General features: G+C 42.7%; 1 protein-coding gene across 1 annotated transcript in view; it reads left to right on the forward strand.

Moving 5' to 3' along the window:
• The window catches only part of EPB41L4B (erythrocyte membrane protein band 4.1 like 4B), a 174,140-nt gene that overhangs the window by 101,028 nt on the left and 48,100 nt on the right, over window positions 1–25,012 (forward strand). Inside the window, exons 17-19 of the mRNA XM_049830427.1 lie at window positions 3,921–4,036; window positions 13,689–13,814; window positions 24,329–24,396. Of these exons, the coding sequence (XP_049686384.1) occupies window positions 3,921–4,036; window positions 13,689–13,814; window positions 24,329–24,396 (310 nt within the window). The remainder of the gene's footprint in view (window positions 1–3,920; window positions 4,037–13,688; window positions 13,815–24,328; window positions 24,397–25,012) is intronic.

Consider the following 25,012-nt stretch of genomic DNA (forward strand, 5'->3'; position numbering starts at 1 on the left):
ATAGGCATCCATTATGGAAACTTTCAGCCTGGGCAGTTAATCTGACAGCTTTAAAATTCCTGAAACCAGGATCTTGTAATGGATGGTGCTGGGTAACCTCGACTGTAGGCTGTCCCACCTCAGCAGTAATGCACAGGCATCTACCTGCATAGGCACCTTAATCAGACTTTGTTTCAGAAACATCTCCTTTAATTTTCTTTCCCAAGGAGAGGGACATAACAGTTTTTAGGAGGGAAGCTCACGAAATAAAAATGCCAGGTGTTGTAGACGTTTAAGGAAGGAATCCTAAGCAGCCATACGAGTTGCTTGCTGGGTCTTTCAATGAAGCTACTCCTTTAGAAGCAACCTCCAGGAGACGTGCCGGATTTTTGTGGACTGTACGCTCCTTGCTGGTGTACCTTCATGCTGGGAGGTGCGTGGGGCTGCCGTGGCTGGAAAGCCTCGGACGGTCTCCAGCTCCCTACAGCCCTGCCGTGGGTCACACCGAGCCAGGCCCACCAAAAAGTGATGAAAGAAACAACAGCAAAAACCACCGTACGAGGTGTTTATTCCATCTGTGTGTCTCCTGTTAGGCTGCCTTCCTCCTCCTCCTCCTCCTCCTCCTCCTCCTTGCTGAAATAACCTTAGAATAAAGCTTAGAAAGGCAGAAGGGCAAACATCGGGAGCGGTTCTTTCTGCCCAGGGAGCATTAATCTGTGAGATGAAATGTGGCTTGTCTTAACGCAGGCATGCTGCCCCACGGCCACCCATCGCTGGTCGCCTCAGGAGACCTGTACCCGTCCACCCAGCCGGAGGCACAAAGCTGGTATTTCCCTTGAAAGGCCAGTCCGCGGTTAGACCCGGCATCTTTATGCCCTTAGAGCAGCGGTGGTATGGATAGGACCGTTTCCCTTAAAATGGAATCAAAGTTATTCATTTGCGGTTTGGGGCGATAGGTCTGGGTGCCTTTTTGAGGGTGGTGCTGAGCAGGCTTGGTTTGGTTTGGTTTGTTTTTAATGGCTTCGTTAAAATGCTGCTTAGGCTATCTCAGCTGAGAAAACCATCTTGCAGAGAGCTTGTGGAAAAGGCTCGTGGTGTATATGCTGAAACGGCTAGGAATGTGCTGGTTGCCAGTCGGCTATCTAGGATGGCACACGTGGCAAGCGTGTGGGACAAGAAAAACTTGGGCAGAGAGGAGACGCTATCGGGGATCTGCGTCGGGGACACGGGGGCTGATGTCTGGCTCCAGGCTGTGTGGAACAGCCACGGCTGGGAAATTATTTCTAGGAAGTACGTGGTCACTAACCTGGGAACACTTTTGGGGAAGAAGGTGCTTGTGACCAAAATATCTCAAGTGGGAATGCCTGGAGAGCCAAAAGGTCTCATGGGGGGAACACGCTATCCTAGTGGAAACTTCCCGGTGAGGCTGCGCACACCAGCGCTTCGGTTCAGCTACCTTGTGGTTTTCCAAGGAACCGTGGGCATTTTGTGATTTATTCCAGTTCCTATGGACCGGACTCATCTCTGAGCTCTGAGGTGGTTTTAAATTCATCTGAAGTGGATCGTGGAGTGACCCACTGATACGAACCTGGCATTGGGTCAAGAGAGGGAGAAAGCGTCTGCCTTTCCTCCACCTACACCTACTCTGATAAATGGCAAAATTCCGGCGCAATTCGCAGGATGTGGGCAGGAGAGAGGGAAACAACAATATGCCCGGCCGGGGTTCCCTTTAAATACTGGTGCATGTTTCTCAGCAAACACACAGCCTGGGATTTTGTTACAGAAAACAAACCCAGGCCAGACCTGCCTGATTTTTCACATTCCGAGTAATTTGTCTACTTCAATTACTGGAAGAAGTGAAATCTGGTGAAACAAATCTGACGTGTGTGTTTATGAAGGCAGTTCAGCGGAAGATGTTTAGAAGCTGTTGTTTTCCTGCATTTAGCCTGATTATTGTATTTGCAATGCTGCCCTTCACCTCCAAGCTAACGTAGACAGATCGTATCTTTCTATGCAGCAGATCTTCCCCCCAACGTATTCGCAGAATCCCGGTCCCAGGGACCACTGTATTCAACAGAAATTAGCCTTACGGTGCCGCACAGAGAGGGTGAGCCGCTTGCTAAGCCTAATTGGCATGGCAACGTTGTGCATGGATTATTACCAGGTGCACATGAGCAGATCCACCGGCAGCAGCTGGGACTATCGCTGAAAGCAGATGCCAACAAGTATCCAATGTAGCTCGCAGAATTTTTGTAACAGAAAATGATGTATGAGAAGAGGGGGCCCAGCTTGCCTCTGGAACTCTGGGCTGAGCTTGCAGGTTATCACTTAAAAAAAAAACAAAAAAACAAAAACAAACCCCATATCCTTTATTCCTGAACTGCTTGCTCCAAAAGTCATTGTGTAACCCTGAGCAGAGAACGGTGTATTACAGACTTGAGTTTTGGGCTGAAAACAGTGCTTTGAAAAATCACAGTGCTGCCAGATCCTTGCTTGAAATGAAAGCCTGGTTTTGCCAAGACTTAACGCTGACTCAGGAAATGTGTGTCTTTTGTAGGACTTCAGGTTTTTGCCTTTTTTTTTTTTTTTTTTTTTGTAATCTATTTTCAAGGTTGAGTTAAAAGGCTAAACCGGCTAGCTTGTTTTCCGGAGCTCTCCCTTTAAACAAAAAAAACAGCTTAAAAGTCAATTTTAAATCGTAGTAAACCTGAATAATTTAAATAAGGCACTTTGCCCCCCCATGTTCTCTCTCAACAGGAAAATAGAATGACTGTGTTTCTTCAAAAAACCAAAAACCATCATCGTGTCTTATCTTGCAGCTGTGCTAATTTATTCCTGGGTATCATTGGGCAGTTCAACAGTCACATATCCACAGAAGCGGCTGTGATGTGAGAAATGCTGAACTCTGGCATCGCTAACTTGTGATGAGAGACCACCAAGGGGAGGTCGACGCTGATATTGTAACCCCTTCTAGGACGCTCTTACCTCAGGGTCTGATAATGTTTCAGCAATGCCAGAAACAGCTTTTTGCTTCTATCCCTATAAGCTGGTTTTAGCAGTTTGTCTCTAGTCAGCAAAGCCCTTAATGTATATTTAAACAGCTGTAGAATTAGATCCTGAATGAATAATATTTGATATTCTTAGGACAGGTTAAGAACCTGATCCAAACCAATCTGCAGTCAGTGCAAGGTTTTCATTGATTTCAGCGGGCTTTGAATCAGACTCCAGAGAATACCCGATTGTTCCCAACTGTTATTACCTAGAATCCATGGCAAAAAGAAACACAGGGTGATGCAGAGATTAGTTAAATCATCACATGATGAAGCTCATTTTTCTCAGAGTACTTGCAAATATACATATATATGCCACACCATCCCCAAGATGTTGGCAGAGGCCTTTCAGGGCTGCCTCAAAAAATATTTTTCCTTGTCTTTCTGTGTCGGTGGCTTGCTCAAAATCTCTGTTGACAAAGCACAGCAAATTCCTGACAACAGTCTTGAAGAGACTGGCATATAAATAAAGATGTCTGAGAGAAGCCAAAAGCTATACTCTGATCTCTTTACACATCACATGTTCCGAGAGTGGCACCTTGGCTGCATAAATAATCCCTCTGGTGTCAACTGAGTTTTAGAAAATTGGGGGGGGTTTAGAGGGGGGAGGTGTGGAGAAAAATATCTAGCCTGAAGCTGGCAAAAGCCCTGCTAAAATGAAGGGATGGGTGAGAAGGAGGGGGGCGAGGAATTGTTTGCTAAATAGAAAAAGGCAAAATGACGTGACCCAACAGGCGTAATTATGAAACATTTTAGAGGGTCTTGCAGGGAAGCTGGTTTGCTGACTGCTGTCTCTTCAAATGCAGTTGAGTGTCTTGCTCTGCAATTCTTCTGTAGCCTCCCTTCAGACTGTGTTTTTTCTTTCTTTCTTTCTTTTGGGCATCTTTTTAGAACTGAGCTCAGGACTTCCCCTTCTTTATGATGAAACTTCTCATCTGAAGAAAATAGAAACGGAGAGTGTGAAGGTGGTTGGACCGTGGCCAGCCCTGCACGTCAGCATGAACAAGGTATAGCATATACATATATACTTTTACATATCTATGCCAGAGAGCCCCTTTGTCACTTCATATTCAAAAGCTCCTGCTTTTTCACCTCCAATTCAAATCAACATTCATCTGCAACTGGCTTGCTTTTTAATCACCTCTCACCATCTCCTTATGGGACTAGCATTTGGGTTTTAGATTTAGCATTTCCTTCAACTTTGCCTTTTAAAATTTCAGAAGCTGCTGCAACAATGTTATGATGTAGTTTTAGTTTAGTTGTGAAGAGTTAGTCATCTAGGCAGCCCAGAGCTGTAAAAAAAAAATAACAACACTTTAAGTGATAAAAAGAAAAAAAATAATCCTGTTTTTCTACATGAGGAGTCCGTATTACGCCTTAAAACCCCCCTGGCATCTGATGTCAGTGGGTGTTTTATGAGTGAGTTTTTGCAAGGGTGGCAAAACAGCCGTGTCCCACTGTTTCTGCTAGAGATCAGAGGCCAGCAGGTTGGTGGCTCCTTGTATCCATGCGAGGCAAAATCCACTGTCCCTGCGCTGTGCAGTGCCTCGAGCTGAGTCTGGATAGAACCACAGAGACCTGGACCTCTCGTTTGCAACCACATCAGTCCTGAGATGGACCCAGTAAAGTCAGTGAGAGCATTGCAACTGGCTTCAAATGAGGTGGGTCTGGCCCCCCAGTGACTCTACAGACCTGTTAAAAGAAAGGTGGTGTTTTGAGAGTTTTCTGTCAGTTCAAGGGAGAACTCAAATTCCTTCACCTTGGTTTCACAAACAGCCTTTCCTTATTGATATTATTTCAACAAGCGTTAGAGAAATTAAAATCACAGGAGAGGTGGCAAAGTGTATCAAAAATACAAGCACAAAGGGGCTGTAGCAAAATCTTTCTTTTCTCTGGATGAGAGAATCCAGCAGATAGAAGTCAAGGCTGAAAATCAGCAAGTCTAGTGTTTCTAATAAAAAGTGAAATCTTGGAGTATTTTTTTCAATATTGTAGTTAATTGAAGTTAATCCATAACACAGTAGATTTTCCGTCATGAAGATTCGCTTGAAGAACCGTGTCCAGGGTGTGGTGGTGTAGTTCAGCTGCGGACTGCAGTCCTTGTACCTTATGAATGTGGTTATGAGGCAATGACCTATGCCGCAACTTTTGGAGACTGCTGAATGAACAGATGAAGGTGGAATATTTTAGACTTTTTCCCAAATCTATTTGGTTATCAGCTGTGAGGAGATGTCATTTTGTCTGACTGGTTGATTTGAGTGGGGATAAAATGTTAAATCATAAAGTAGACAAACTGGGATGAAATGGAAAATAAGTCATCTTTTTCCCATGGACATTTCTCCAAGTTCTTCTTCTAGAAATACTCTTAACTGGTAATAAGTACTGTTTTGGGTTTTTTTTGTAGGCAAAGCTAATTAAGCATTGACATAGTTTGCCAAAGGAAAATTCTCCATCTCACAGATTCATCCAGTGAATACCCAGGTCTTGTGAGAGGAGCACTGTAGTTTGGATGTAATTACTGATACTCTGTCTGAACCCCAGCTGAGAACATTCGCTTGGGTGCAATGTCCAAAACATGCTTTAAAGCATTGTCCTATGCTATTTAGCTTATGGACAGCTCAGTTTGGCATATATGAAGGGCTAAATTGAAGAAGTGAGAGGACTTTCTCCGTGTTGACCACAGCGCACAAGTGGATAAACCAGTCTGGCCTGTGTTGCACAAGAGATCCGAACAGATAATCTCAGTGGCACCCTTGTGATCTCAAAATGAGTAGATTTATGGTCTTTTATCTTTCTTTAAATGAAAGCTCCAAACATTTTGGTCCTGTATTCCACCATACTGTGCGAGTAGTCCCAATAGAGTCCCTGCAACTTCTGCCTGGCAAGGCCTGACCTCTGATCCTCTCACTCTTCTTCTCTGAAAATCTGTGGAAGGAGAATTCAGCTCTTCTGTAATTAATGGTTTTCTTTGGCTTGTCCTGACAGCTCTAGAATCTTGTCCACAGTCAGATGGATTATTTATTTAAGGACTAATTAGCAGAACCCAGCGTCGTAGCAAGTCAGCGCTTCACAATAAATGCAGCTGCACAGTAAACGCAGCCTGTGTCTGCTGTGGTGAGATTGCCATCAGTCAAAGTTTAGCTGATGAAAAAGCCTTGCGATGAGCTCCAGGAGCTGCTGAATGCTTTTGTTTCTGGCAGAAGCTCAGCAGAAGGCAAGGCTAGAGACATGGGCTGTCTAATGAAAACCCTCTCCTGGCAGTCATAGAGGGTTTGGGTTTAAGAGCTGGGCAGCAATCCCATGAACGGCGGTTACTATGTGAATGCAAAGGAGGCCAGTCCCTCCAAATTTATTAAAATAGCCGTTTTGAGCCATCTGAAAATTGTACGTGCTCTTGAAACCGGCCCAGAGTCACCGCTGGAAAGCACCTAGTGATCAAGCCCTCACGTTACAGGCTGCAGGTTGTGACCAACAAATCATTCTGAAGTTCTTTTGGCCCCTGGCTTGTGGTTTCTTCTTCAAGCACCGTTTTCTGACCTAGATCCTAGTGAAATGTGTACACAGAGCTCGTAAAGCTAAAACAAACAAACCGCAGGTCTTTGAGCTTCGAGCGGAGCCTGGAGTCGCCTCAGCAGATGCCTTCTCCGATGAAAGAGAGGGACATGCCGTAAATATTGGGCTAACCCTGGGCTGAAATGCTGTGGAGCATTGCCCGGCACAAGGGCAGCGGGGCAGGTTAGACAAGATTGAACAGCCCTGAACTGTGACAAGCATTTTTTGCTGGGAATGTGGCCTTTAAGGCTCCTTTGGTTATGGTGGTAGTTAACTAGCTACTCAGTCCAGCAGCGAACAGATTTTAGCGAGTGGTCAGTGTGTCTACTTTCTGCCAAAAAAAAATGAAATGTTAACAGCTCTCCTGCACCACTCCATTGATTTCTATTCTACTAACTGCTTTTTATTCCCTAGTTTTGCATCCTCTGAAATACTATGCTTAAACAAAACCAGTGAAGCAGTTACAAAGCTGCTTCATTTGCTCAATTTCTGGAACTAAAGCAACGGTTTCCACATCTATTGCGGAGCCCCAACTTTCACTCCCCCTCTTCCTGTTGCTAATTATTATTTTTTCAAGCAAAGTGCTTTGGGGCTGGAATTTGTTAGGCTTAATAATCAACCCATAGGAGAATTAAGAAGAAATTGGGAAAATTAGATTCAGCAGTTAATTAATTTGATTGTCCGCTACAGCAAACTTCGTCTCATGGGAATGAGGACTGGATGCGTCCAGTCTCTTTTCCAGAGCTGTTTGGTACAGTGGACATGCCTGTCCACCTACTGAATGATAAAAGTCACTTTCAACATGCGTTTCATGCCCTTTGGTGCTAGCGGACTTCTTAATCTCCAGGAGAGACAAGCCTAAGTGTTGTAGCTGTGAATGTATTTCTGATGTTCTTTCTTGCAAACCTTTCATTAGAAAAATATGTTCTCCCATCTCCCCTTGCTCCATGTGTGTATGTGTGTGTGTATATATATAATATAAAGCCAAGAATGTATTGTTAATATTTCTGAAATCTCGGCAGTCTAGTAATTATTAGTCCAGATGTAATTATTACAGAAAAAGAAAGATACTAATACAGTTCAGATCGTTTCTACCCCTTTTCCTGGTGTTATGCTCACCCTTCCCCCACAACCCTGCGTCCTAAGGTTGGTGATTTCATTCTGGTGGGGTCAGAGGGGGTGTTATGATGCCCATAGAATCCTAGAATAATTTAGGTTGGAAAAGACCTTTAAGAACATCGAGTCCAGCTGTTAACCTAGCACTTCCAAGTCCACCACTAAACCATATCCCTAAGTGCCACATCTACGCATCCTTTGAAATATCTCCAGGGATGGGGAGCCTGTTCCAGTGTTCCATCCAGTCACGTTCATGGTTTCTTCTTCCTCGCTCTAGGATCTACTTTGCGTCCTTTTGTGTATTTGCAAACACGCTTTTCCATCTTGCTCTTTCTTCATTGATCTGCATCTTCAAGTTGCACCCAAAATTTTGTATACATGGTAGCTTTTCCATCTTGCTCTTTCTTCATTGATCTGCATCTTCACGTTGCACCTGAAATTTTCTATACATGGTGGCTTTTACATATATGTGCTAGATACTATATCTTCACGCTCTTCATTGCCCCGAAAACCAGTTTTGTCCAGCTCCAGGTCTGCACTTCTTTAACTGCCCATTGGTAAGTTGTTTATAACCGTGGGGCCAGCCCGTGCCCCTTGTGTTATCACCCGATGCCTGCGCTCCTCTACACCACCTCGCCTCTCTCCGTTTCTCAGGGCCTCTGCTATCATACCAGCCCTGTGTTGCTTTGTACTACATCATTGTGTTAGAGTCATAAATATCTCATTCTACAAAGAATAACTGCTTGTGTTACTCTCTTCTATATAAATTAGTGCTGTTACAGCTAAACCTAGTAAAATAAAGCTGCAGGCAGATTGAGAAAGGTTCAGACAGAGCAAGCCTGATGAGCCTCAATGGCTTTGCAAACGTTGTTCAAAGCTTATGGCCTTTTACTAACATGCCAATACCATATTACAGGGCTACGCAGTTATGCCACTGACTGATACCGCTGCAAATCATACCACTTGCAAAAAAACCATGCAACTACCTGCCCCGTGCCCAACTGCAGAGCCTAAAGCTACCTCAGTTCCAAAAATCATTTGTGGTTTAAAAAAACCCCACAAAACCAACTCGCTTTGTTGATATATCTGAGACTGTTCTGTATGATGCACTGATCGGAGGGTATACCCCAGGGAATGTGGCTACCATGAGCCAGTAAGGCTATCCATGAAGCTTGGCACTGACAGAGGCAGGATCTAATAATATTGAGCAATAGCATTTTATAAAATAAATTTGATACCAGGAACTAAAGAGGTTTGCTCCAAGGATATAAACATCACAAGATTTATTGGGAGCTACACCTTTCATTAGACCGACTGATAGTTGACCTGAGGAAGGTCTAGCGTATCTGACAGCTTAATGAGGGGCTTTTTCATTTGTTTGTTTTACCAAATATATTTTTGTAATAAAAGATGCAGCTTCTGCTTGCAAACTTTGCCTCAAATAAGAATAACACATAATCATACAGGTCTTGCCATTATGGTGTCTGTTCGTATTTGGTGTTAGCTATCACATGGGAAAAAAATCAGTAAATCTTCTGGTGGAAAGGGGGCGAAAGATTCTGTAGATTTTCATGCACATTTGCAGATGCAGTTGAGTCCCAGGAAACAAAAGGGTTTGATCTTACATAGCTAATGTGCATTCAGAACCTATATATCTCTGTTGTCTTCATTAAAATTTTACCTCCCACTAGTAGTGATGACTAGCAAAGAAGAATAGACCTGCGTTCCTAAACAAAATATTAATTCTATTCTGCGGATGTCTCCAGCTATATACGTATTCTAAACATACTGCTTGGCTAAGAAGAGGCTGTTGATAAATTCACAGAGGCAAAAGATTGTGAATCTTGCTCTTGGTACACAGTTTGATGTGGAACAAAGCATGAACCTTTTAAAGCAGAGAGAATGGAAATGTTAAGTACAGGAGTAGTATTGCTGTGTTTCATACAACTATTTCTATATTCTGTACGTGTACTTAATATTCAGTTAGCTTTGCAAACCAAAGCCAGTGTCATCATTATCTAACACTGTACAAATCTGCCTTCAGTTCTAGTATCAGCAAATGTAATTGAATTTAAAGTAAATGTTTGGGAGGAGAAAAGCAAACATAAGACCTCAATTATAAGAAGAAAAAAAGGCATCTAGTTTTACGTGTGTATATATCTGAGCTTCTTTAACCCACTTCTATCAAACCCATTTAAATACAGTTCTCCAGTGTTCTCCTTCACTGGAGAAGTAAAGTTCTGCATCAGTGGTGAAAGTGATGTGAACATATTGCTATTTTTTAGCACCAGCAGAACTGGAGATGGAAAATTGGAGTGTTATCAGGTATCTTAACGGGTTTTTCCTCATTTCTAAACCTTTTAGGATGAGCTTAGATTGCAGTGTTAAGCAGGAAGATTATTTCGTTCATATCCAATTTGACTCTCAGACATTCTCTGGAAAGGGGCATCTGAAATTCCTTGAAATTACGTAATAAGAGATGATAAAATTGGAATTTTCATTAATATTATGCCAAATTTAGTTTTCTAATGACTTCCACATAGAATGCTCTTAGTTTATAAATGAAAATAAAATTTTAATAACTGCCAACCTGGTACAACATTTGAATACCCAGCTGCTATCTTTATGCTTCACTCATCGCTGCAAGCGAGAAGGATTCTGGAAATGTAAAATTTCTTTATTATTCAGCAAAGTAAAGTAGATTACAGTTTTCATTCTTGCAGCAATAGTATATAGAGATTCCTAATGCAGGCAGGTTTTAGATCTTTGATTTTCTTATAAACTAGTGAAAAGAACCATAGAAGGTACTGTGTGGTTTTGTATAGTCCTTAATTTTAATTTTTTTTCTTTTGCCTTCTTGATGACAATCATATTTTGGGAGTTAAATTGGGCGATGAATGGGCTTACGTGTAAAGATCAGTGGCGTTAAGGAACAACACGAACTGATATAGATGCTTAGAATTGCTAACAGTCTGCGGTAAGGATGTGCTACTTTGTTCTGTGATTTGAGTTCCCTTTTAGTCTGGATCTTCAGTGTCACTGACTCTATGTGCAATAGTCTCAGCTAATCGGCTAGGGGAGAGCAGAATTCAGTAATGATTCAGGATGCGCTGCACTGTGGCAGAAAAGTCCATCGTTGCCCAGGCAGGCTGGCAAAGAAACCTTTCACGTATGTTCAGAAGCGTCTGGGTCAGGTTGAGCGTTCCCATATGGGGTTTGGGTGCAGTCAGCATTTCCACTGGGGCAGGGGGAGGTGGTGGCCTTGGGCTACTGGCTCAGCATCTGGTGAGCAGGATGAGGCCAAGCAGCGATTGCAGCAACGTCCGCTCCTCACGTGCGAGTGGTCACTGAAGGTGCTGCTGCTCCTGGTGGGGTGCAAGCAAAGCAAATTTTGCTTGCTTGAAGGTGAAACCCTGAAAGTGTGACCCAAACGAGGCTTAAAGCAGAGCGGAATGCCCGGGAATGACTTCTAAGAAGTCTGCAACCTCCAGCAGCACCAAGAGCAGCTTTTTCAGCCAGGTCAGTGAGCATCAGCGTTTGGACCTCTCAAGTTATGAGAATCTCCGTGCAAGACTTGCACGTCAGATCCCGCGCTGGGGACAGTCTCCTTTACGTGGAGTCATCTGGTATAATTCTTAATACAGCAGGAGATTTAGACCTTTTGAGGGTTCCCAGCTACAGGGCAGCCCCAAGGGCTTTTATCTTGCTCTTGGTCAATGTGGGGAAATTGGGCAGGGGAGGAAGAACGTAAGGACTGAAAAATATCCGTCTCCATCTGAATAACAGCTGGATGGGACTTTGGAACTTTTTGAGTTACAAAACAAGCTTGTGTCCTAAACAAGCATCGGTTGTCTTAATTTAGCTAGTAAAATACAGCTGCTTAACCTTGCTTGACTGAAATGCTACTCAATTAGTATCCAGTGTCAAAACAAAGGTGGGATTTTGCATGGCCTTTAGAAATGCCACTGCTGCTTAGTGCATTGTTCTTTCTGCTGTTAGAAATCAATACGCTTAAAAGTTGGCAATAAAAGCAGCCCTTGTAAAGTGCGTAGTAGTGCACTGTGGCTACCAAGACCATTGGTGAAAGAAAAGTTGTGCTTTCTTTACAGTTGATTTTGTCCTTGTGAGTCTCTCCACTTCTCAGCTTCATGAGTACCCCAGAAAAGACATCTGTGGCAAACAAATATTTCATGGGTTTTTTATATGTTTGCCAGAACTACCATTCTATTCAAGACTGAATAGATGACTACAGTGCCATAAGTTGCTCCAGCTAGATGCTGCCACTTTTCATTTTAAGTATTTTCTTCTTCCCTTAGGAAGACAGTGGGGAGAATGAAAAGTCAGAAAGTATCTTCCACTAAAAATAGTAAATGTGGCTCAGCAAATAAACATGTAAAAATTAATAGAAATTTGCCAGAGAAAAAAAATCCCATGATGAGCAGTCCTTTAACAGACAATTATTCAAAATCTTACCTAGCAGCTATGGCATTTTGCATACAGAAGTCTGCTAGACCAATTTTGCTTACACATGAGAAATATCTTGCAGTGTCAATAAGAGTTCTCTGCAGAGGTCTAGCTCTTCCCCTCGCCAGTGTTTGCAGAACTGTTTCCTCAGGCAACATAATTGCATTTGTGATTTGCTCCACTTGCTGAAAGTGTCCCCTGAATCTTGATGTTCCCTTTTGTCCGTGGTTGTTCGTGGACCTGAGAGAAGAGTCAGCAAGATTGTAGTTACTGTCAGCCAGTGGGATGCCATGGAAGAGAGCAAAAGGAAGGATAAAGGAGGCAGGTTTTGATGTTAAAGGGCTAATCGTATGGTAATTTCAGTGGCTAAAAAATGACCGGTTCCGTCTTGAAATACTTTGCCAGAGGTGAACCTCAATGATGCGCTGAATCTGATTTTCTGATGCTTTGTACTTGTTTTGGCTGAAATCTGAATGACAGCGTTACATATTTGTTCTGTCTAGGTGTATATAACCACTCGCTCTTTGCAGCAATAAGAGTGGAAAATGAATGCATAATCTGGGCTGTTACTCGGTTGTAATTCAGGTCTCACTTCCACGAAGAATAGGAAAGTTTACAATGGCTGTTATGCCATTGCCCAATTCCTCTTTAAAAAAAAAATAATAAGATGTTACAGTTTGATTGTTCAAGAGTTCACATTTACAGTCCTGGTCTCATTCATATCCCGTTTGTTTATACATTAATATTATGTTGTCCTTTTTTTTTTTCTTTTTTTTTTTTTTTTTTTTTTATTTTTTTTTTTTCTTTTTTTTTTTTCTTTTCTTCATGGGAAGTTTATTCATGCTGGTATTTCTGCTGGATGTAGTTTGTTCAAGGCACAAAACCTTTAGGTCGTGTTTGAACAGGTCACTAAACTAGCTGTCCTAAGGCTTAAGGTTTCTGATCCAGACCACTGCGTAGGTAAAGGGTTGACATCAAGTGGAAACAGCAGCAGCAATGTTTAAAATCCCTGGATTTTTCTTTTCTTTCTGATGAAAGAGATTTTGTTAGCTTGCAATTACACGGACATCCCTTCAGATCCTTCTGGTTAAATTTGCAAAGCCCCTTTACATTCTTAAGGTGGTGTAAGAAACCAACGTTCACTATAGTTGAGTGTTGTGAACTTTTCCCTCTTCTGCCTGCTAGGGGATATTTTGAGACCATGTTTGCTTCCTCGGTGTGATCACAGGTTTGGGCAACCACTCCGGGGCCTGGCTGGGCTTTTTCCATGTATCTTCGCTCCACAGCAGTTTCTTGCTTCTACCACTCAGGCTTCCCTGAGGCTTTTCTTGTCTTGAAAATAGTATCGAGTCATTAAATATTTTGAAAACTTTTTATTCTAAGATGTATCTATCAGGGTACGAACATGGAAGTTTTATCCAGTATTGCTGAATCAAGATGTTACAAGTAAAAATTTGACCTTTGAACATTTTGTTAACCTATCTTTCTAATAGATGTCACCGTGCTTGTCTTTTATATTAAATATAGGTTGAAGACAAGAAAGTATCTGAAAAGACTCTTCATGCCCCTGTGTCACCTTCATCTGTACCTGACCATATGAAGTGCAATATCCTTAAAGCTCAAGTGGAAGCTGCTTTTAGAGTAGGCGCCCAGGTAATCTGTGTTTAATATTTCACCTTTCTAGTTTTGGCATAGCTTGCACCGATTTTCAAAAATCACGTCTTTCCTGAGGAAGCACCTTATTTTATCTCAAGTATCCACATTGACCTACCTTTCTCTAGCTGCTCTGAAGTTTCTTCAGGTAACTCAAAATGATTGATATGATGGAAGTAGGAAATTTGTCCTAACTGACATGATTAATGCAGCTGAGAGAGGCTGAGAAAATAGGAGAGAAGGCCCCAGGAAATCTCCATGTTTTGATTTTGTCACTGCAGCTTTTACTTATTTTGTAGCTGAGACACAATAACCTCTGGAGTTTTCTGAGGCTACCCACCACTCATGGAAACTGTGGTTAAGGGTTTTCTAAAGATAATATCTATGTATCCAGATGCAGCCTTTATTTTAGGGGATTAACTTTAGATGTCTGAATGCGAAATGTTAGCTAGTCTATTGTTTTCTTACTTGTTTGTGTGCTCTTAACTAACTATTAAGCTGCTATTTTCACTGCTTGGCCAGTGTTTATGTCCTGTTTGAAAAACACCACAAGTCCTGTAATGATGTCATGCAACTGACAAATGCTGCTAGATGGCCTGACTGTAAAAAGTTAATTTCCCAGTCAGAGGTAAACCTAAGTGAAACCTAAAATGTGGGATTCTTTTCAAGCGTAATTTGTGGCCAAAAGATAATGCCATTGGTGCCAAAAATAAAGCCAAATAGAATGCTTTAGGAGCAAAAGTAAAGGCAGAAAGATTGGTATGACTCTTATCCCAAGTTCCTGTGGTATCTCTGTGCATGCTATTCTCTCTGAATACAAATTATGTTGGTGTTTCCATTGCTTTGTTTCTTTTCACAATAAGATATCAGGTCAACTTGCCCTGCAAAGGATTTTGTTAACAATCATCTTTGTGTATTTGTTGTTCCCTGGCAGATCTTTCATCTGAGAGCTAGATTACATCTGGGCTAGCTAGACCTAAGGAAGTATCAAAATTTGGTTATTCTGACTAAATTTCAAGAACAGAAACCATAAATCTGACAGCGTGTGGGGAAAGGAGGTTGGGGTTTTTTTTCTTTTAGTAGTTGCTTAAAGCAGTTCTCTCACCTCTCTGAATTCAGTGTTGTATCAACTTTGTTTTATGCAGCACGTTTCTCGTTTGATTGCCCTTGGGTTTGCCCTCTGTTTTTCCTGTGTGTCTTTTCTACAGCATGTCATGGTATATTTCTCACATTTGTATTTTCTCCTGAATATGCTTAATAGTTGTGTTTGACTGGATAGTGAAAGACTGGAAGCAGTATGTGCTGCTGCATTCAGAATACAGCATTACTAAAGCAAGATAGGAAATGTGCTTAACATATGCATCTCTCAATGCCCTGCCCTGCCTTAATTTTTCACTCTCAGGCTTTCCGAGGGAGAACATCCTGGGTTGCTTTTTCATGCATGCCCTAACGGTATTCTTTAGCTGCTGCTACGTTGTAAATAAGTTTCAGAGCAAGCTGGGCATTCCTTTTTTTCCTTCTTACCTGTGTTGTTTTGCACAAGGCTTTAGCAGTCAGATTGGGTTAAGTAGGTGTTTGTAGGCTTGGCCTCAGTGAGAAAAGTCTTGTGGTTTCACAGGGGGAAGGAGGGGAAAGAAGGCTGTTGCAGGATAGCACATATTGTGGGAAAAAAAATGGAATACAGTTCAGTTTGAAATCCCTGAAGCTTTCAGTGCTAACGAGGTATGGATTAAGAGTTACAGCCAGTAAATTGGGATGTCACCTTAATCTTGGAAATCTTCATTCAGCTCCCTGCTTAGCCATAAAATTGCCTGTGCAACTAGAGATGAGTTCTTCTGCACTTGAGCTCCCCTCCTGTCACGTATGGAAGATCACCCTTCTCAGATACATTGCAAAAATAAGCGGGCAGAGACCGGGCGATGGTCAGCCTTTGCAGTAAGGAGCTGTGGCTAACACAAGTGCTGGCAAGGGTCGGCAAAACGCTCATGGTGAAGGAATGGTTGGACACACACCGTCTATCACCTAGAAAACAGGAGGAGGGAAGGGGGCTATAGGAGGCCCCGATAAACCAGCATATACCATAAAACCACCCAGTTATCTTCTCTGCCCCCTGCCACCCAAACAACTAGCTGAATACCAGTAGCTAAGCCATTTCCCAGTGGCAGTTCAGTCGTCTTCTGGGAAAAGTGAGCTGGGATGACATGACACTGCTCAGAGACTCTTACAGCATCCTTTTGAGGGAACAGATAAGAATTCGTTTCTTCATGGAAGACAACCATTTAACCCCATTTATTCCTCCAGGGCTGTGATCCTGCCCCTCTTTCACCCCACGTGATGTATCCTGCTGCCCAGTATATCTGGAGGACTAACCGTGTTATCCTCTGCCCAATTCTATCTTTTGACACCAGTTCCATATTAAATCCCTGAGAAGTCCTGCCTTCTGGCCTTATTCTTAAGACTCCGATTTCTCATCTCTTGTTTTCTGCACTGTCATATTTCAACTTAGAAGGCAGCCAGAGCAAGAAGTGTATCTAGGTTCTGTAAGGCACAGCCTATATTCCTCGAGCTGTAAAGCAAGACAGGCTGATTTTCCTGATGTACAGCATAGATCTTCCTTTATTTCATGGTATAACAAAAAAGATGAGGATTTACTCCACTGCTTTGTAAAAGGAAGAAGAAAGAACCAGACTCTGTCTTTTATGCACATGCTATTTGAAATGAAATGTTCTTTTAAAGGCCCCCAAAATCTATGGTCTAACTTATTCTTTATGAAACTTCATGGGGCATCTTCATTATACAGTTAGGTGTAAAAGCATGAGAAAAATATTGGTGCACTGTAGGATCAGATCCAAAATTAACAAACTGTTGCTTGAAATATTTGTAACAGCTCTCTCTCTAAGCAGTAGGAATCTTTTCAATACCATATGCTACTAACATCAGGATGTGACAAGTTTATGAAGGCACCTCCTGCATGTAGTAGAAGAAGAAGCTGTTCCTTGTTAATTCTGAGAATGGAGTGAATGTTTGCAAGTGGAAAACATAAACTGGGACAGAAATTTTCTGTAGTTTTCTTTCTTTATGACAGCTAGACACCAACACAAGAGAGAGCCTTAGAAATGAATGGTTCCAATGCTTATGATTTAAAAAATAAAAACAGGGGAAATTATGCAATACATTTGAAAATATACTCTGGAAGATGGTCTCTGCACTGCTTCATTTCAGAATTATGCTTCATTTCAGAATTATGCTGAAGAGCTGTTTATCGCATTCCTAGGGGGCAACACAGCATCTCCCATAGCTACAGACCTGACTTAGAGACCAAAAATTTGTCAGTTTATGGTGCCGATCACTGAGCCCTGCATGTGGTTTAGAGTTATAGAGCAGCAGGAAACTAACACGAGTGAGTTTGTTTATTTGGTGGAAGATGGAAATAATTTACGTGCCATTCTGCTAGCTGGAAAATCGAACTAAAGTGTGCACGGGGATGCTGGAAGCTGAATCTGGGAGCACGCTGCTGCAGACACCGCAGGTGAGAAACGTGAGGAACCCACACACGACTGTGGGAACCTGTGGTTTGCACAGGGCATGCCATACAGTATCTGTAGGTCTAGAGCAAAGGAGCAGTGTTTCACAACACACCTTTCAAACTCTGCCACGGGGATCTGCCACCTTCTAGCTGACAGACTGCATGTCACAGTTCCCACATAATTAAGCTCCAGGGGAGCACTAAACACTGTGAAGCAGCTGACGACTTCCCCCCCCCCCCCCCCCCCCTTTCTTTTTTTGCATTTATTCCAGACTCTTCATTTGAGAGGGAGCGGTATAAAGCAGCAGTGAGGAGCTGCCAGAATACAAAAGACCAGCTCTCCCTGGCATTTAAAACCCCTCTGCAGCTTGCATGAGTCAGTGCTGATACACTGTGATTGAGCAGACTCGTTAGTATCACAAAGAGTCCCTTTTGCCAAACAGTTCATGGCCCAGCTGATGGAGGAAAGATACTAGCAGGTTTCGGTTGCTATTTATATCCACTTAGGCTCCGGGCAAATCCTAATTATTCCTGGAATTAAGCACACACTCCTGAGCAAATGTACAGCTATCTCAGCAGGGCTTTTTCTTTTGGCGGGCGGTGTGTGTTGTGTTCTAGTAGTTTGTCTTCTACAAGTGGTGTTTGTATTCTCCACCTGTTACCCAAGCTTTCCTAAATCCTTGGGTCGACGTAAGTCTAGCAGGTTAGCGCAGGGAAGGAACCGAGACCCCGTTTCTCATAGGTTTCTACTGCAGCTGATTTTTTGCATTACTCCCCTCTGCAGGCAAGGGAAGGCCAAGCTTATTTTTAAGATACTTTTTTTGCAATGCAGTTTATGGAAGACAAACAGAGGTGACATTACCACCGAGCTGTTCTGCACCGAACATTACGCGCTGTTGGTTGAGAAAAAAAGCGGTGGGAAAAAATAGTTTGGAGATGCGGAGTTATTTACAGAGAGCCTACAAAATCCCCTTCGCTTCTGCTTTATCAACCCCAAGGGAAGCTCTGGGCTGGCGGGAGGTATCTTCTATCGGCCAGGTTTGGGTTCTTGAGCAATTGATTCCCCTGCCTTGATTCTTGGTAAACAAAGGGACATTTACACTGAACAAAGGGACGTTCAATCCTCTAGCCCCTTTCACACACTAACTTTCTTCACAAGCTTATACACATGTAAATTTTTAGGCCAGGTCGATAGCCATCTCTCCCTTTTTCCTCCCTGTCCTAGAAACAAGTACAGACCTATGATCATGTCGGTTTGCTTTAAGTATTGCAAATATGTGAGTAAGTGCAGGTTGCTTGTGCTGTCTAGAGTTGCCCCAGGGGAAGGCCTGGACTGTGGTACCCAAAATGTTTCTAGACACGCAGGGGTACCGGTGTCATCCTGCAGCCCGTGCTCTCTACATAGGTGCAAGCCACGGCTGCAAATGTAAATGAGCCTGGGATCTATGCATTATTTATGGTAGAAAGGGTGCATGAGTGAGGTGACTCACAGCGCTAGTGTGTCTTAGCTACATTTTTGAGGATTCTTTGCCTTTTTCGTTGTGCTGTCTCCTTTAAGGACAGATTCAAGCGTGAGGACTTGTCAGCTTCAAAGTCCAGGTGCTTTTGCCATGTATTGCTAGAAAAAATTGGCTGTCTTTGTGTGAGCTGGGTCTTTGGAGCTTTATTCACTTAAGGGGATCTGGATTCAAACCCTAATCAGGTCATGAATGAAAATAGAGTAGGTGAGGGGAAGACACTTGAGGATTTATAATCTTACGCGATCTTTCTTATAATAGGACTTAAACAAATCCTTCTGGATCCCCAGAGGAGTTCTTAGCTTTCGCTATATGTCGACTTAAGTACCTTGAAAGGATCAGCGTTTCCAATGTTTTAACCTCTTTCCGTCGTGAATTAGATGCTATTTGCTTCCCTCTCCTCCCTTCCTGCCTCCTCCCATCCTTATTCACAGCGCAGAGCTACTGCACAGTTTGAGAGCCTTCGCACAGAGATCAGAACTGGAATTACGTGAGTATAACAGGTCACAGCTGAGGTGTTCGGGCTGTGGGGGAAGCTTGCACAGCTCCTTATGCACACGATGCCTTCCTTGCTAAAGCTGTTGCTGTTAGTCACCCACTTGGATGAGCAATAAACTCACTGGCGAATTTCAGGCTAAGGAAAAAAGAAGCAACCGCGCTGGGACTCTTGACTGGAACAGCAGCGAGCACAACATCACGTCAGTTATAATTGCTCATAAGAATGGAATTTGAAAATGGCTCAGCTTCAAACCCTCGGTGTTCAGTCACTACAGGGAAACAGGTTTGCTCAACTTTAAAAGCGAGGCTGCAAGAAATGAAGGGTGTCAGAGGTATAAAATTACAAGATTTTGAATGTGTGGGGGCCAGGATGATCAATATATGATACATGGCAGCTCATTAGAAGTGTGTCAGCAATGATACCTCAAAGTCGGGGAAGGAGCTGAGGAAACGATGCGGCAGCCTTGCTGGGTTACAGAAGGGAGGGAGGATTTAGATAAACAGAATGTGGGAAAGGGGAAATCTTGGATTTATTCCCTGGGATACTGGAGGCAAATGTGGCAGTGGTGTCACAAGACTGTGACAACGCCTTGTGGGTATGTCAGCTATGTCTCCTAGCTGGCATGTCTGTAAGTGCTAGTACGTGATTAGACAAGTACTGTTAATTGCGGTGATGTGCAGGAGCCCAGCCATAGGCCAGGAGACACATGGTACCAGGCCCTGTTAAGAGGGAGAAAAACAGAGTAGTCTGTTCCCAAGAGACTGTACCGCGATGCTTTTCTGCCTGAAAGGATACATTTGACGTACTAAATCGCCACGGTAGGTTTACCTTGGCAGGACGTTCGTCCCGATGATGTGTTGCTTAGCCTGTGTTATCTAATGAGTTGAGCCAACAATCGGCGTGGCTGACAAATGACAAAAAAGTTGATGAAGAGCTGAAAAATTTGGTACGCTTCAGGCCTCCTTAGCACCGTTGTGGAGCCAGAAAGAGCCAAGATAGAGATGTATTTCCAGGCCGCTGCAGCGAGAACCATTGCTGCCTTACCTTTGAAGACCTCCAAACGTGTGAAAGCTGCGTTGCTCCCCCTTTCTTTCTGCAACTGGCAACTTTGTGAAATTGCTAAATTGAGAGACATCGTATGTTTCATATAAGCCTTCCAGACCCATGTCTTTCTCAGATGAGGTGCAGAGGGCACTTGCTCCCCGAGACGCTTGCTTGAGGTTTGAAGAACACAGCCTGCCTCGCACCGTGCCCCGCTGGAGGCTCACCAGCCCGCGGTCCCAGCCAAAATTAGTTGTCTGTGCAGAAGCACAGAAGGCTGGAGCCAAAGTTGTGTCCTTCTTGCACTCCCCCAGTGCAACCAATTCCCATTTCGAGGTTCCCCATCATCCTGGGGCTAACTCATCCTTCAGAAGAAAATAGGAGCTGCTGTTCGCTAGGCAAATCCGGCCACCAGGGCTTAGGAATTCATACGTGGAGTTGCTCCCACGGGCCAGAAAACGTTCCCACCCCTGCTGGAAAGCTCAGAAGGGTCTGATGTAGTATCCCTGGAGCATCCATTCCCTCTCCGAGGCTCCAAGGGACTGCAGCAGGGGATGTGGGTACTCCGGAGTCGACTGAAGAAAAGCCATCTGAAAACTGTCAGGATCAGCCTGGCAGCCCATAGGTAACATCGCTTAGGCAGCTGTGGGCAAAATTTGGTATTATTTAGATGTTTTTCTCCCCTTTTCATCTTTTGGTGAAACTAGTATTTCTTAGCAATCATCTCTGAAGAGAGCCTGTACAATGGCATTTCTGTCCAGGCATGTTTCTCGTCTCTAGTATGGTAAAGTAATGCTTTATCTTTGTTTCTAACACCATCCAGAAAGTTAATGGCATATGAAATTGGAACGTTAATAATTTTTCTTTTGCTCTGGGCCCAGTGCAGATAAGAAAAGAGAATGGCATTGTGTGGATGGATTATATGGATCGACCTTTAATTTTATTTGTTTTGCAGTGTGGTAACCAGAAGAGCCAGCTTGTTTCTCCTTGGGTAGTTGTTAAATGAATCTGCTTTTGTATAAATGAAATTTCCAGATCTTGCTGTGCCCTGAAACCTCTCCCTCTCAGAGCAGCAGCCTCTGGGTGAGGAGAGAATCTGCCTTAGTTAAGAAGATCTGAGCAGCTCCGTGCTTCTGCCTCTGTCTTCTTACATGGCTCAATGCTGTATTTTCTGTGGGTGACAGAGCCACTGCCCAGCTCTCCATGTATGTTCCCCACCACGTACCTCCTGCTAGCCTTGCCTAAAATCCCGTGTTCCACTGATGGAGGGCATCCTGCAGTGGAAACCCGAATCCTGGCCCTAGCACATGCACTTGTTTCCAGATGAAGGCAAACCATCTGGGAATCACATTGTGAGAGCTGCGTACAAGCGTAAGCCTTGTTTCACGCTCACATCTTTTTCAGTAAATTTGAGGAGGTCCTTGTGTGGTTAGTGAGTGTGATTTGTGGAAGGCTTAGCCTTCCAATGCAGAGAAGGCAAAAGAAAGTGCTAATGGAGTCACAGAACTGAGAAGAAACCAAGGATCAGCTATTAGGGACTAATACAGTGAAGCCCTCTCAACTGGCTAATGAGGTCCATGGCTTACAGCGTTTAAGTAGGTGGAATTTTAATCATTTAATTCCTGGTCACAGCCCCTGCATCGCATCCTTGATCTCTGTATTCTCTTTTCTATTGTTGTGTTCAAGCGCATCTTAAAATGCAGCTCAATTAATTTGGTGAAAATGGGAATAAAGTAAAAATTTATGATGTTAAAAAGTAGCCAATTTGACACGTAATAAGCAGCTAGCTTGTCAGGCTTAACAATAAAATGTTGTTAAGACATCAGCATGGAAGAAGAGACTGTGTATTAAGTTTCTGACAGCTGGATTCGTGTTTACAGCTTTCAGAAACCCAACAGCTTTATAAAAAGCATTATAGTTTCTGTAGAACAAAGAAATATTACTTCAGAGCTCATCTATGCCAACAGAGAATGATTTTCAGAGCTTTCAATTCCTTAAAAACATTTTCTTTCTTTTCAAGGAAGCACTAGATTTTGCATAAACATTATGCTAGACAGAGCTACTAGAAGACCAGTTAAAAAAAAAAAAAGGTTTCTAGAGCTGAGCTAAATTTCTTGAAGTTATGAATTTATTAAAATACAGAAATTGCACTCCTGGTCCTGAAAATATTCACAGTGTGACGCTAATTCACTGAAAACCTTAGCTGCAAAACATTTGCTGGCTGAGTTACAATGGTGGTGATGGTGTGATTATGTCCCACTCTTATTCGATTCCTTAACGTTTAGAGCATTTGCCCAGGACTGAGAGATCCTCTGGCTGAGGGAGATTAATCCCAAATATGTAAGAGCGTTACGTTGGGGTGGAGCTTCTCCAGTTCCTACTGCTGATCCTGTTCTCCCCTGAGTAAAGCAGCTGTAAATTAGCTTCCTCTGTGTCACCTAGCCCCCAGGAGATGGACAAACCTGCTGATGAGGTCCAGAGGGTCCCCTCCTGCAAAATGGTGGGTTTGGTGTCAATATCCAAGGTGCAACAACTCTAACACGAAGGGTTGTGGAAGCAACCATCACCTCAGGTATTTGCCTGGGCTGGAGTAACACCCAGGACAAAGTTCACTTTCTGCCACACTTCCAGTGGTTCCAGTTTAATTGTCCGTACAGTTAATTGTGTGTACAAACTGGAACAGTCTGTTCCCACCATGGCTGATGCTCTGGTAAATAATGACCTGGGGAGTGGCCATGAGGGTTTTGTTCTCTCTGGCACAAGGGAGAAACGAATCTAAAACTGTCACAGCTTGGGCGATTTTCCCCAAGCACTGAGCATCCCTACTGATATTTTGTGGTTAATTGCTAAGGTGTAGAAGAAACTCAGCTTTGATTTTCTTTCTTTGCCTTACGAGTACCCTCAAATGAAATCTATCAGTTTGTGTTGAACGGAAGGTCTCACGTCAAACTTACAGTATTTTTACATGCCTGTAAAATCCTTTGATTTGGATTTGATGGATTTGAAGGAACCTGTCTCATCCTCTTTGAAAAGGATGAGACTGACAGATTTAACTCCGTTTGATCTGGACCGATGGCCTCAAATTATTATGGTTCAGCTATTGAACACTGAAAAATCACTCTGTCGTAAGACCATATCAGTTCCCTTCTATCCATTTAGCAGAATGGAAATGTCAGAGCCTGCCAAGTCCATTACTGATTTGGAGATACTCTTGTGTCTTCAGCCAGTATTTTCTGTAGAGGGGTGCAGTGTTTGACACAGGAATTGTGGAACCCTGCATCTCAGCTGAAGAGTATAAACGGACACCTGCCCGCATTGGTTGTTTTCTGGGTAATCAAGCAATTTTCATGTAAGTCATTTTGCAATACTAGTATTTTCAACTCTATATACAAATCGTATGTGAGAGACAGGACTGTAATTTAGCAGAGAGCAGTAGTGGGTGAGATTTTCTGTGAATTGCATGTACAGTGTGATTATATGTGGGGGATTCCATTTTTCAATTAATTTTTCAAAGACCGAATGAAAAGTTGGCATCGTTATTTTGATTAGACTACATAAATATTTATTCTACTCCAATTAAAAGAACAACTCAACTACAGTATGCTTGCCTGGGTTGATTTTTGTTATTTCTGCTCAAATGCTTTCTGGAGGAACCGTAAGCATCAGTGTTCCTTTCTCTCTTCTCCTTTATCCCTATCCAATCTCTTCCGCACACTATTGCTCTGCACATTGTACATTGTAGCTCATCATAGTGAATCTCAACTGTAAGAGGTGAAAAAGAAAAATTACTGTGCCTTTTAAATCTGGGCAGAGTAGGTATTTTGAGTATTGCAATTTTCTGGGGAGCTTCCAGGAATATTTCTTTAATAAACAGTTTTATTATCCTAAGTATATAGATGTTGTACTAAACTTTGACTCCTTCTTTCAACAGGCTGTGAAAGAAGAGACCTCTTTTGTAAATCCCAGTAAGACCTCCAGCCTGCAGGACCCTAATGTAAGGTCTGTTGCTTCTTGTCCGTAGGGAAAACATCAAATAAATGCATGATATAGTGAGGCATTTTCCAAACATTATTTCAAACAGGTGCTACAGGTCAATTTGCTCATCCCCAAGCTGCTGTGTAAAGTTCGCCAAGCGATGACTTGAGGAGAATGTGTCTGTCGGAAGGGTGCTTATTTTACACACATATATCAGATATAGTTGAAGAATTAATAAAAGCTCAACTTTAAAAATCAGACCGAGTGTATATATTAAAACAACTGATAAAAGGTCAAGGTAAAAAAAAACAGGTCTAGTGACAAACTTAGAAAAGTTTATATAAAAATAAGTCAGTTTTCATAACTTTTGTATCAGAAACGTGCTAGGTGTCCAAACTGAATATACCCGTGTTTGTGTTTTTCTGATTTGTGCAAGGGGTTTTTTTTTTGCAGAAAAAAAAGGCATTTGATATCCAGCCTTCAGAAAAATACCTCATTTGTAGGCAGTAGTAAGTACTTTGGATTTTACTTTTAGTCTGTTGTTAGTGGATAGTAGTCTTTTTTGAGGTGGCCATTTTGAAGAGGCATATTAATTGTAAACATTATTTGAATGGCACAGTATGCTGTCTTTCAGCAGGTC

Source organism: Accipiter gentilis, chromosome 27 (assembly GCF_929443795.1).
Source record: "Accipiter gentilis chromosome 27, bAccGen1.1, whole genome shotgun sequence".
Taxonomy (NCBI): domain Eukaryota; kingdom Metazoa; phylum Chordata; class Aves; order Accipitriformes; family Accipitridae; genus Astur; species Astur gentilis.